At 38.7% G+C, this 13,260-nt stretch overlaps 1 protein-coding gene across 1 annotated transcript in view; it reads right to left on the bottom strand.

The window, feature by feature from the left end:
* MTA3 (metastasis associated 1 family member 3) overlaps positions 1-13,260 on the bottom strand; it is an 82,043-nt gene that overhangs the window by 58,544 nt on the left and 10,239 nt on the right. The window contains exon 4 of the mRNA XM_063390774.1: positions 18-144. Within this exon, the coding sequence (XP_063246844.1) occupies positions 18-144 (127 nt within the window). The remainder of the gene's footprint in view (positions 1-17; positions 145-13,260) is intronic.

Genomic DNA, 13,260 nt, shown 5'->3' with positions numbered 1-13,260 from the left:
CATTTACTACTTCTTACCTGATATGCGTTGCTGGTAGGGACTCATACTGGCGAGAAAGGAAAAGCTCTCTGTGCTTCAACTGATGTTTCTGTTTATCAGTCAAATCAACCTCAATTGTAGTTTCAGACTCTTCTTCAACTTCTTCTGCAGAGAAGCAGAGCGTAGGTCGAAATTAACTCTGTTGCATAACATCATTGCAACCATTTCATTTGACATCCCCCCCACCCCTTAGCAACCTCCTTTAGTATTTCAAAGAAAGGATTAGTTTAACAAGACTACAGTTTATGTAACTTGACAGAATGTTAAGTATTTTGAATTATACACTTCTACTTCAACCCTTTAAAAAATTATGCTCCTCTCCTCTGTACTACGCATTGATGTCTTTCACACAGTTTAAGAACAACCCTGTCAACATTACTCACTCTTTTTTCACCTTCCTTCCTCTGTTTTTTTCTCTTGCCTGCTGACCAGTTTTGGGTTTGACTTTCTCTTGCCAATATTACTATTATTAAAACTTTTACAGAAGTCCTGGAGAAAAGCACGCTTTCTATAAACTGAAATTTACTCAACATAATTGCAGTCTAAGAAAACTGAAAAAGCCTAGTGTCTTGTTATGACAACATTATGTTAACCTTCTTAGATAATGACAACAAATGCAGTGTATTTGCATATTTAAATAAGATGTAAGTTTGTTTCGATTTTAAGCAAGACAGGAAGAAATAAAAGCAGGTATTAGAAATAGTCACACATAGAATGGAAGGGCAAAGACCCCAGTGCTTGTTAACATGTCACTCGGCAGGCTCTCCAAAAGGGCTATCATGGGATCTTGATGGCTGAAATATGCCTTCCTAGTGGATTTTTTGGACATGTGGAACTTGAATCTGTACTTCCTCTAGCTTCCCGAAAAGGGCAAAATGTCTCTCTGAACAATGGATGCAAAAATACAGACCCTTTAACAACTTCTCTAAGATTTGGCAACTTTCTGCCTGGTAAATTATCCACCATCTGCAAAACCAAGTATAGTTTACAAAATATTTCTCAGAAACTCAACAACAGAACCTCAGCACGAGATAGTATTTCATATAACTACCTACAACAGAGGACCTCACCCGCTCTACTAATAATAACCATTTTTACAAACAACCTACAACCACTATTTCAAAATGAAGCCTGCCTGCATTCTCATAGCAACCACAGTTCTCTCCAAATGCAACACTACTACTTTTTTTAATCATGCCTGTGTGTAGTTCATTCTACTTCTAATAGTTCTTTTAACAAAAGTGATATAACATATCAACTTCTTCAAACCCAATTCCACTTTAAGTCTATCTTGCTGTGGACACTCCCATCCCCTTCCCTGTTTTGGCATGTTTTGTGGAGAAAGAGAGCAAGAAAACAAGAAATGAAAACAAGAATTTCACCCATCTCACCTGACAACCCACAACCTCACCTGACATAGGTACAGGTTCAAGTCAGGTTGTAACTCAATTCAGAATTATTTTGGCATCTATAATACTGACAATGAATAAATATTAAAAGAAATCTATGCCAAGGCGAGGCATTTTTAAATTAGGCAAGTAAATAATTAAAAAATAGAAATTCATGTCAAAAGGTTTATGTTTGTGCTGGTTTTGGCTGAGATGGTGTAAATTTTCTTCACAGCGCTGGTATAGGGCTGTGTTTTGGATTTGTGCTGGGGGCAGAGCTGAGAACACAAGGATGTTTTTGTGATTGCTGAGCAGAGCTCACCCAGAGCCTTTTCTGCTCCCCATTACACCCCATCAACGAGGAGGCTGGGGAGGCACAGGGAGCTGGGAGGGGACACAGCCAGGAACAGCTAATCCCAGCTGACCAAAGGGATGCCACATGGCATCATGATCTGCATATAAAGCTAGGAGACAGAAGAGGGACGTGGGGACATTTGGAGTGATGATGTTTGTCTTCCCAAGTCACTGCTGTGTGTAACAGACCCAGTCTGTGCTGGGGATGGCTGAACACCTGCCTGCCCATGGCAAGCTGTGAATTAATTCCTTGTTTTGCTTTCTTTGTTAATTCCAGCTCTCTCCCCCATCCCACCTGGGGTAGTGAGCCAAAAGCTGTGTGGTGTTTTGTTTCTAGCTGGGGTTATACCACACCAATGTTTCCAGCAATTAATTTCTACAACTGTTTATTACAGCAAGTGGCCCTTACAAGCTACATTTTGATTGTCAAGTTCAAGCATTAATATTTCTTCTAGTTACCCTGGGCTTGGGGCTTGTTTCCCAAGTAATTTAGGCATCCAAACACAAATTTGGTCAACATATCAAAAACATCTGACTGCAGATAAGGCACAAAACACAGGACAATATGGGCCATTTTAAAGTTGTCGCAGGAAGCCAGAGATGATATTCCAGAGTTTAACATGGCCTTAGACAGCTATGCTTATCTTAACATCTTCCTCAAGTAAGAACTTAAAAATTTTAAATTAAGAAGAAAACCCACCAACTTTAAGAAAATTTATTTCACTAATCTTACATAAGACACAAAAATGTTGATCCAAGAGCCCAGAACTGAAATCAAATGTCTCTTAGACCCATCTCTTAAAACACTCTGAACCTAAACATGAAACAATGCAACTTTTCCTGTAGTATTTTTAGAAATAAAACAGATGTTTTACACAGGATGATCTGACAAGCTCAGTAATATGTGGAACAAACCATGGCCAGACACAGAACAGTTCCATCCACTCAATGTGATTTACCATTAGGAAAGTTCTACAATTTCCTGCTTCAGCATTAAAATATAAAACCAATGTTAACAGTAGGATTTAGTAAAACAAGTAATAGTTTGTCCTAGCAATCACACAAACCTATGCCTGGAAAGGAAGCTGGAGAGCATAAAGTAGGGAGGAAGCTAAGTTTGCTTGAAGGCAACACAAAGAATTCTGCATCTGAAGAAACCTCCAGAGAGCTGCATTTGAAGCAGGCTTCTTTTGCAATGATCATGACTTAATACCCATTAGAAGGGTAGAGGTAACCTTGCAGCACTTTTAGAGATCTCTTCACACCTCTGACTTGATTTACAGCACATGTGAAATTCACTTGCCATCTGAGGAGAGATTATTTCTATCAAAAGGAGTGAAATAGAAGGTACCTACAGAAAATCATAAAGCTGCACCAAGCCAAGCACATTTCAGCACTCAGGAAGGGAAGAAAAGCAATAGCTCAGAGTGAGCAAGTATTTTTATGCAGCAATATGGTGATTACATACACAGACTTCATTGTTCCGTGATTAGAGAGAAAAAAAAAATCAATTTAAAATTGCTCAGGAAAATATAATTTTGAAACTCTTAGTCAAAATTATGACTCCAAAGATGAATACTTCATACATACATGCAATCACATTTTGAAAAGTACATACTCCCCTTTAGGCCTTGGTCAAAATTTAAGATAATGCTGTTTTGTAGCACTTTTCCTGGTTTACAATAAATATTTCGTTATTTAAAAGAAAAATCCTGGTGAGCAAAAGCAGGCCTCTCCAGTGAGCTTTTAAAACTTGTGGTCTATTTATTGTATGTGGGGTTTCTAATTATCAGTGGTAAATAATTACTGTGATCCTGAAAACCGGAGTGATCTGGTGATACTTTCAGGGACAGCACTGCAACTTTCCCTTTCCCATCTGATGTAAATGAGACTTAACTGACTCAGTTAAGCAATGGATACCCAAAGGGAACCATAACCCTCACTACTTTACATATGCATCCCCACTTTCAAACATGATGAACACTCTTTTTTTCCTCTTCCATTTAATTTGTGCGATTTGCTGTTAGAAAATGGTGGTGTTAGTGAACCTGGGAAGAAGAGAAAACTTTCCATGCCACCTAAACTTTGTATAGAGATCTTTGTTTATATTTATGCAATGAGTCAAGCTTGCTATGAGGAAGAATTGCTTGTTTCTGCAACTAAAATGGAAATAAACTGAGGGCAAGTCTCTAGAAATACAATACTCCTATTTAATTTAAAAAAATCCTTAAATAACTTATTAAATGTCCTGAAAGACATTTAAAGGTTTAAATGCAGCTCAAACAACTGTATAGGTAACCATGAGCCAGCAAAACAAGGTCAATTCCTTGGACATGCTACTCTTCCTTAACTAAAGCAAAATAACCCCCCATGTGCTCCCCTTGTGTACTACAATAGAGTAAGAAAGATTAGTTTAAACACTGAAGATTATCTTCAGGGAGGAGGAGTTAATCTTCAGTACTAAAAGAAAGGAGAAAGTTCTCCCTCTGTTGCCACCAAAATGCTGACAGCATTCTTTCCAGCTAGAGTTGGAATCTGGAAATTCAATCAAAAATCATGGAAACAGGGTAATTCAGGCTAGAAGGGGCCTCAGGAGGTCCCTTGCAGAAACTATACTTCAAAATAGACTCAGCTGTGACATCAGTCCTTGGTAGTCAGTAATTGAAAATCTCTGAAGACAAAAGATCACGTAACCTCTCCATTGCCCAGTAATGGAGAAAGGCTTCTACACCTATCTAATCTGAATCACTCCTGTTTCAATTTAGTCACTGCCCAGAGTCCAACTCCATCGTCTGGTCTATAACCCCCATAGGCACTGGGAGTCCACCTCTTCTCCAAACTGAGAATGGTAAACTCCAGCTGACTCTCCTAGAAGGGAAAGTGTCCATCGTGGTGGTTTATACTGAAAGCATTCCAATTTACCAGCAACTCTCCTTTATCAGGAACCTGAAACTGGATGCAATATAACTCAGTGTAATGCAATGGGTGTTGAATAATCAGGGAGGATATCTCTTGCCTTGATCTACTGGCTGTGTGCCTGGTGATACAGCCCAGGATGCTCTTGGCCAACTCCCTTCTTTGTCAGGGAGTTGTCTCCTGGCAGCCTCAGGCCCTTTCCTGCAGAGCTGCTCCTCCAAGCCCCTCTGTTCTCAGCTTATGCTCCTGCCAGGAGCTCTTCTTTCCCAGGTGCAAGACTTGGCATTTGTCCCTACTGAACATCACCTTGACACAGCACTCCTGCTGCTTTCTAGGAATCGCTGCATACCAGCCCTCCCCTCCAGCCATCACCTGGTCACCCTCCCCATCCTTGTGTCACCTGCAAGCATGGTAAGAGCACACCTGCTCCAGCCACTGCTAAAGACAGGTCCCATGGACAGTCCCACGTGACTCCACACAGTGTGGATGCTTAACCAACACCCTCAGACTCAGACCACGCAATTACTTTTTTATTCACTTAGTTGTCCCTTAATCCAGGTCAATAATAATTGCTTGGCCTGCTGTGCCTACAAAGAAAAAAAAAAAAAAAAAAAAAAAAAAAAAAAATTAAAAAAAGGAGACTGGGAAGACATAATGGAAAAAACCAAGGCTCCTTTCAACAGCAGCACAGACCAACGCTGGATAAAAACAGAGTACCCAAAGCTACGGCGCATTAACTTCCTACCTTAATTGCTTCTACCCTTGAAACCATACCACGGCTTAGCTGCATCCAGCTTATGCAAGCTTAGATGGATTCAAACCACCACCACCATTTGTGGAGCTATAGCCATTTCACTGCCTGTTAAAATACTTTTAAAATTGTATTAGATCAGAATTTCAAGTTCAAAGAAAGCCTCACTTTCAGAAAACTTTCCAGACTTTCTTCCTTTCCTCTATACCTTTTTCTTCGACACTCAGCCTAAAAAACGTGCACATTCCAGGTATCAGAAACATATTTTCAAACCTACAGATAAAAAGCTGAGAATGCTGAAGAGCAGCAAGTTTACCACACACATCGAAGGAAAGGTGGTTGTGCATAAGTCTCTTTAAGCTTAGATGGTTATGACAAAAACTTCAAATGCACATTTGGCAGTCAGATGCTACAGCAATAACAATTATAAATATAGATTTTGGGGGAGAGAGAGTAAATCTAATTACTGCCAAATTTCATACAAAAGAAAAACAGTAAGTCTAAGCATCTGAACAGCTTTATTCAGACCATGAATGAAGAGCTCTCTTAGGTTAGCAGTTGGCCAATTTGCTCATCTGCATGAGCCTTCTTGCCACGTTTCATCGTGCTAACTTAGTTGTGATATTTAACCACCTAAAGCTGTAGTAAGGCCCTTTAATCAACTTTGTGAGCTAGACTATGCATGGTTACACTTTCAATTTGAGTGAGGAAGCGTCTCCCAAAGCTGAATTAATTAGCTTTACTTATACCACGTCTGTTGCAATGTTCAGATGACTTAGAATATCTAACATCAATTTGATATTTGCTGTTACTTTCAGATAGGACAAGAAATCCAAAGAACAGTTTGTATGTATTACAAGTGTTGTAAATAGCATATTGCTATCTAAAGCATGAATCTGAGCAAGTTTGCAGGTAGGAAAAAAAGAAGTTATCACTTGTATTTACAGGAAACATGTCTGCTTTTAATTCCTGCTGGATAGCATGGATATACATGTGGCCTCTAAGGGATTATCCAGTTTTCCTACACAATTATCCAGGTCATCCTTCCACACTACCTCATTGTTGCAGCAGCCCTCTTATTAGGGGGTAAAAATGAGCTGAGGCACAGACTTCTTGTTTATCACAGCATTAAAAGGATCCTGGTTTACTCCTCTTTACAGCTCAGCCATCCTGACTCCAACCATTCACTGACTCTGGCTGCAGCAAGCTCCTGCTGTAGGTTTCCCTTGCAGCCTCTCACTGCTGGTTATTTCCTGCTGAACTAGGACTGCAGGTATCAGTGTGCAGACTCTGACTGCAGCTTTTACCCAGCTAGACTGTGACTGCAGGTTCCAACAACAGGCTCCAACTGCAGACCCAGACTGACCTCCACAGCAGGGATTCTCTCTCCCCAGGATCCTTCCTCTTCATGATTCTCTCATTCCCTCTTCCCAAGGTTCCTCCTCCATGATGATCCTCCCCTTTCCAGCCAACCCCCTCTTTTATCTCACTCCCCCTGACTGGATGAGGGGCGAGGCTGAATTGGTAATTAACACAGCTGTTACTTACGGGGTGAGGTCACCTGTATTCCCTTCTCCTACACATCATTATTTTTTTAAACGAGGTCACAAAACAAAGATATAATTACTGCGTAGCCTTTAAGAACTAATATGCCACACCTATTGTCCAATAATAAAAATTATTTCCAAAATAATGCAAAATGGTTTTTTGGGTACTTCCAAGTAGCATGTTATGATAATAATAATTTCCAGGACGATAGTCAGTCATAAGCAGTTGGGCAACCATATCACATTTATCACAGGTCTGTAGCAAAAATGTTTTATGGAAACCACTACACCTTTCATTAGCAGAAAAGTTCACCTTCCCAAACTTGATGGGTGAGGGTTATTTGATAGCTGGTTCTGGAGATTTTTGAGAGCTAGGAGCTTGTGGGTGGAAAGCAAGGAAGGATTACCTCCGTAAGTACTATGAATCATGATGTGCTACATTAATAAATAGATCCTAATAAATTAAATATAACATGAATACATGCAGAAGCAAGCACAATAGTTCTTTAAACATTTTTCAGCACTGCAAGCTACTTTGTAACAACACTACAGAAGGGTCCCACAGAAGCATGAGAGCAATAAAATTGCATGCAGTGGTGAAAAGGCTGGTTTATGTATCGTAAACCTCAACTAGATTCTCCCCTTTTACCTGATCTCTGTATCACCTACTCAAATGCAAATTCTTCCAAATGGGAGAAATATCCTGTTACAGGGCTCAGGTTGTGTTTGGTCACGTGTACATCTGTATGAACTGCAGCAGGCTGCTGCAGGATGTGAGAAGCAACAGTCCTGGGTGGTGTTTCCTTAAGCAGCTCATTAGCAGCAGACCCAAAACTCTGCCATGGACTCTGCTATTTGCAACACGATGAACATCCAATTACTGGTTACATCCAGCTCATCAGCTGAATCAGAAGTCAATTAGTAGTTTTTCCAAAATGTACATATGTTTAGAGTTATGTGGGAAAGAAAGGAAATTTTAGTTCTACCCTCAAATCCAGGCTGGCAGACCACCATGAGCAAAAGTGTACATGGTTAATCTGATGGTGCCCAAGAAATAATTTTTAAATCCATCATCTAGCTCCAGAAATACAAGGGCTACCTGCAACACAGACATGTAACCTGCATAAATAATTATCACACCTGATTTTAAGGAAAGGGAGATCTGTATCTTCCATTTTCCTGAGACAGCTGCTACTAATAATTTTTCCCATCACTTAGATTTTCACCATATTTCTGTGAAACTCCTGCTCATATCTTGCTGAAACAAGATTGTCTCTCCTTTAGCATAGGCAACAGGTCTGTTTGATTTAGTTGGTTAACAAGCAGCATGGTTGCCTCTCCTTAACAAAATGCAGTGTAAATATATAAAAAAATAGTAAATGTAGCATAAGAAGAACTAAGCACACAAAAATTGTGCTCTTATGTTTTCTGTAAGAATCCAAAGTCCATGTTTAAGATCTACACTGACATATTCTTGCACTGTGTAACAATAACCACAGAGCTTCAGAGATCTAAACTGCTTTTCTAACATTCAGTTCACATCCTCAAAAGCCGATAAACAACTTTTCAAAATTTGTTGGCAGAGATGAAAAGGCACAGATTGTACAAGCACTCTCCTACCCCTACTCAGAATGGCATATGATTCTGCTTATAAAACACAAATTATTTATCTTCTACAGCATCTCCTTACAGAAGGGCTGAAAATTGTTGGATTTTTTGCAGGAAGGAAAGAAGAAGTAGGGAGAAAATAAAAAGAAAGAAAAGGGAAAAAAAGAGAAAGAAAATAAAATTATTTGTATATCCTGTTCTTGGGTAAACCTAATCAAGACAAATTAAGGTTCAATGTGTGGGATTAGGAAATAAGAATATTATCCAAGAGAATGCCTGGTCGATGCCAACATGGTAAGAAAGCTTTTCTGTCTACAGACCTGACAAGAAAACCAGGAAGAGGAGGTAATTCACTCTGATGGTCTGTGTAAGACTTAAAGGATCATTTTTTCCATCTTTTTTCCATCAACTATGTTAGATATTTATCTTCCAGGATACATTATTTCCTTAATGTCTGTACAGAGATAATGAGATCAAAATTTACAGGAACTATATATATGAACTAAGTGTAAAGAGATATGAATAAATGTATTACTTTAAATTATTAAAGCCTTTTAATTTATTAATTCTGAAGCCACAAACAAAACAGTGTTGAAATAAACATCATCTTGTATTAACTATTCAAATTTTAATATATATGCCATTCCCAAGTAAATCAATGAAGTTTGTCTTCTACTCTTAGTACTTTGCTTTGTAGACAACATGGTCAAATACCATTTTTGTTGCAGCAAGTAAAATATCAAAAATCTCCACCTATTCATGTCATACATGATAAATCTTCAGTATTCTGATTCTGGCTTTTTTTTCCTCTTATTAAAAACAAAAATTAAAAACTAAAAGGAACAGAAGAGCATCATGAAGGTAGATGAAGCTAGCCCCTATTTGAAGGCAAATATAAATATGAAACCTGTCTACACATCAAAACCTTTTTTCTTGTGTAATACTTGGCAACTGAGTTGTTGGCCTCTTGAGGGCCTACTGAGAATATGTATATGAAATCCTGAATCAGGATTTCAGTCCTGACAGCAGCATCAAAGGATGTGCCTAAAGGCACTGCCACAAGCAGAGGGCCACAGTACTCTGTAGGGTCTGGGTTACAGGTCACTGACTCTGCCAACACTATTTCTACTCTGGTTTAAGCCAAAACAAGGCTGCACTTTTAATACAGGAAACTGAAACATGACTCCCTTCAGCATTGCATATCACTGTCACAATCCTTCACAAAAACAAGAACAGACAAATTAAAAATTAATTCTATCATTCAGCATATCAAAAACGGAAAGATAGCTAATTTAGTTGTGCTGGTTTTGGATAGATGTTTAACCTGCTGCACAAATAGAAAGGCACATGCACTCACATAACCCCTGGATATATGCATATACAGTGCTCTATGCATAGCCCAGCAACTCTGCAACCTGCACAGAGAAGACATCCTATGTACTGTGATAAATCCTCAAACAGATTTTGGATTCAGGCAGTAGGCAGCAGTCCAAATGAACTACCTAGCTCTCTGAAGTCTTTTGGAAATTTGATAATGTAGAACAGGCTTTTACTGAAAGAAAAAAAAAAAAAAAGTGCTTTTTACCACTCAAACTTTTTTTGCTCATGGGAGTGATGTATTCTACACCAGTACAAAACAACCTCTCTGCAAGGACCACAGGATCATTCCTTTCATATCAAAACCAGAAGCAAAGCAGATTCACACTACAAATCTTCACTTGATCAGAGAGGGTTACAAACAGTAGCTGATGTAAAAACCAAAATATTCATCAAACAGACAAACTGCATTGCAATATAGCACAGCCATTCCGGCCACCCACTCCATGTGGTTTGGGGCGTGACAAACACAACATATTTGCTGACTTTGAGTCCTGTTACTTGTGCAGGCTACCTTTAAGAGAAGGAGTTTACAGATCAACCACACAGCTACTTTTTACACATTCATCTTATCTCCTACTTCTGCCTAGTCCATAATACCTCACACCATATACATATACATACACACAGAGCACTGCATGAAGCAGCTTGGGTAGGAAGCACTACACTCACTCTCACACAGAGGCGTGCCCAAGCTAAAAAGCTCCACCTCTAGCAGCATGTGTGCACTTACAGGCATGCATGCATAAGGGCTACTACTGCACACTTCATTCCACAGCAGAATACAGACATCCAAGGATTACTGCTGGTAAGCCTTTAAAGCATCAGACCTGATTCCCGAATCACACATTTAGCTGCCACTGCATGATGGGAAAGCCTTTCTATATTAACAGTGAGTTTACATCAATCAGGTTTATAAATTATATAAGCCACTGATTCAATTAGACTATCAGAATTCTTTGAAGATGTGAAACGCATCTTTAATTGGAGCTTTACAGATAGAGATAACCTAGCAATGTTTTTGTAGTCTCAAATTTATGCCTCAGGTGCTATGGTACAGTGTGGGTGCACTGGGAAGAGAGTGGGAAAAGTCACTTAAAATTAGGAGCTAAGGGGAAAAAAAAGAGGTAGAACCATTTGAGATTACGGAAATCTATTTATCTTCATGAGATAAAAAGCTATGATCAATAATATCCATTTAAATACTACAAGTATTTTAAGGTTACCAAAAAATAGTGTAGGATCACTTGCATGCACAATTAGGAAACATGAAAAAGGCATGAAAGCAGCTGAGAGAAAACAGTTACATGTTTTCCACAAATCAAAAGAAACCCTGAACAAGTACAGTAATAGTGGCATGTGTATTTAAACTTGACCATGAGGAAATGAATCCCAACATTCATTTTCTCATGGTCAAGGGAACACAGGGAAATAGGGGAATGCACAATGCTTTGGCAATTTTCTGTGAATACTCTCTCCTTCTAAAGACTCAAATGTGAAAAATTTATTTTGGGAGTAGACCTCAAAAAAGTGACACCTTCTGTACCCTACTGAGTTCTTTACCAAGGAAACTTACTAAATAAATACTTCTGGTATTTAAGTAATAAAAATAAAAACTGAGCTTCATATATCTATTAAACAGTTTTAATTATAAACATGAACCGCTATTTTACAGCTTTCCACTCTTCACAGCAAATTCACAGAATTAATCCAGATTTTAGGTTTAGTTTGCTTTTACATTCAGAGAAATTGGCAGCAATGTATTCAAGCCCCTTAAATTCGGTGTTCAGAAAATAAGATTGTTGAATTTGAAAGAAAATTAGCCTACAACACACTTGCCCAACATTATAAGTTTATACTTTGGAGGTCTAAAAATGAAGCTAGCAGTAACTAGCTAGACAGTGCATGGAAAAATTCAGATGTAGTTATACAAATTGTACAGAGCAGACAATTTTTTATATGTGAAGAAGCCACACATGATCCAAACACAGATCAGATGTACACAGGTGAAAAAGAAGTGTTTATGCAAGTTTTCCATAAGAGCTAAGAACTCCTAAAATTATGAATTTAGTTATAAATCCATTCATCCATTAAGAGAAGGTCATTAACATTCTCAATCTAACAAGCCATTCTGCACCAAAGGAGGAGCCTGAATGGACACAGAAGTTAATAATTCTACAAGATACTTGGGGCTGACAGTAAACTTGTTAATGAGACAATATAACTGCTAATTCTAAATGTCAGTCACAAAAAGAACACTCAGATATTGTCAGAGGCAAAACTCTCCTCATTACTGGTTCTTTATTGCTTTCACTGTTGAGGAGAGAAAACATTCACAAGTTCTTGAACAAAAATCAAATGAAGAAAAGACATAATTTATGACACTACCCAAAGCACCCTTGAAAAGAATAATTGGGAGCCTTGAGACAAGCTTTTCCTTGGTGACAAGGAAGTAGTTTTCAACATGGCTTGTTGTATTTCAGCAAGTTCTGAATTTTTTTTCTTCTCTTCAAATAAATTACAACTGATGGCATTCTCTTGGGTAAATGAAAGAAAACTTGATGTTCCCCTATCTCAGGAAATCAAAGAGATCATGTCTTCCCCATGAAAAAAAAAAAACCAAGCTCATTTTCAGTGAAAGTGATAGTTAGGCTAATATAAGTGCCTTAGCATAAAAGCCACTCTGCCACTGATTAGTGAATTTGTTATCTGTATCATCCTTAAATGGCCCTCCTAGGATGTGTCTCTCCCACATCACAGACTTCAGGATTCCCAGAAGCAGCACAACATACCTGGATTTGCTACTGCTTAGTTTACATGTCTCTATCAGATGACTGTAAATAAGTATTAACATATAAAATTCCAACAAAAGCAACACTGCAACCTATATACCTAAATCTCCTGGCTTACTATTATTTTTCTGTTCACCACCTCATCTTCAAACCCAAGAGCCTTCTGATGAGCTGCTCACAGGCAGGGACTTCTGAAAAACCTGTCTTGTCCTCAAAGAGAAGAGGGCAACTATGTGAGATCAAAACTCATTTTCTCCTAATTCTTGTGTGTGAGTGTGTGTGTGTGTACAGAGACAACAGAGGCAGGGACATTGAGCTGCAAACAAAACACGAGTTTATATTTGCAGAAGCCTTGAGATGAACAAGGCAGGATCTCACTGAACCAGTTACACGAGCCTGCTCACCCACTCCTCAGGCATATCTAGCAGCCAAGACTTCCTCCTTACATCCAACTCAATAGACTCTCCTACCTTCCATTCCCAGCTCTG

The sequence above is a fragment of the Prinia subflava genome, chromosome 2 (assembly GCF_021018805.1).
Source record: "Prinia subflava isolate CZ2003 ecotype Zambia chromosome 2, Cam_Psub_1.2, whole genome shotgun sequence".
Taxonomy (NCBI): domain Eukaryota; kingdom Metazoa; phylum Chordata; class Aves; order Passeriformes; family Cisticolidae; genus Prinia; species Prinia subflava.
The sequence above is the reverse complement of the archived record's forward strand: the minus strand, read 5'-3'. Positions and strand labels throughout refer to the sequence as shown.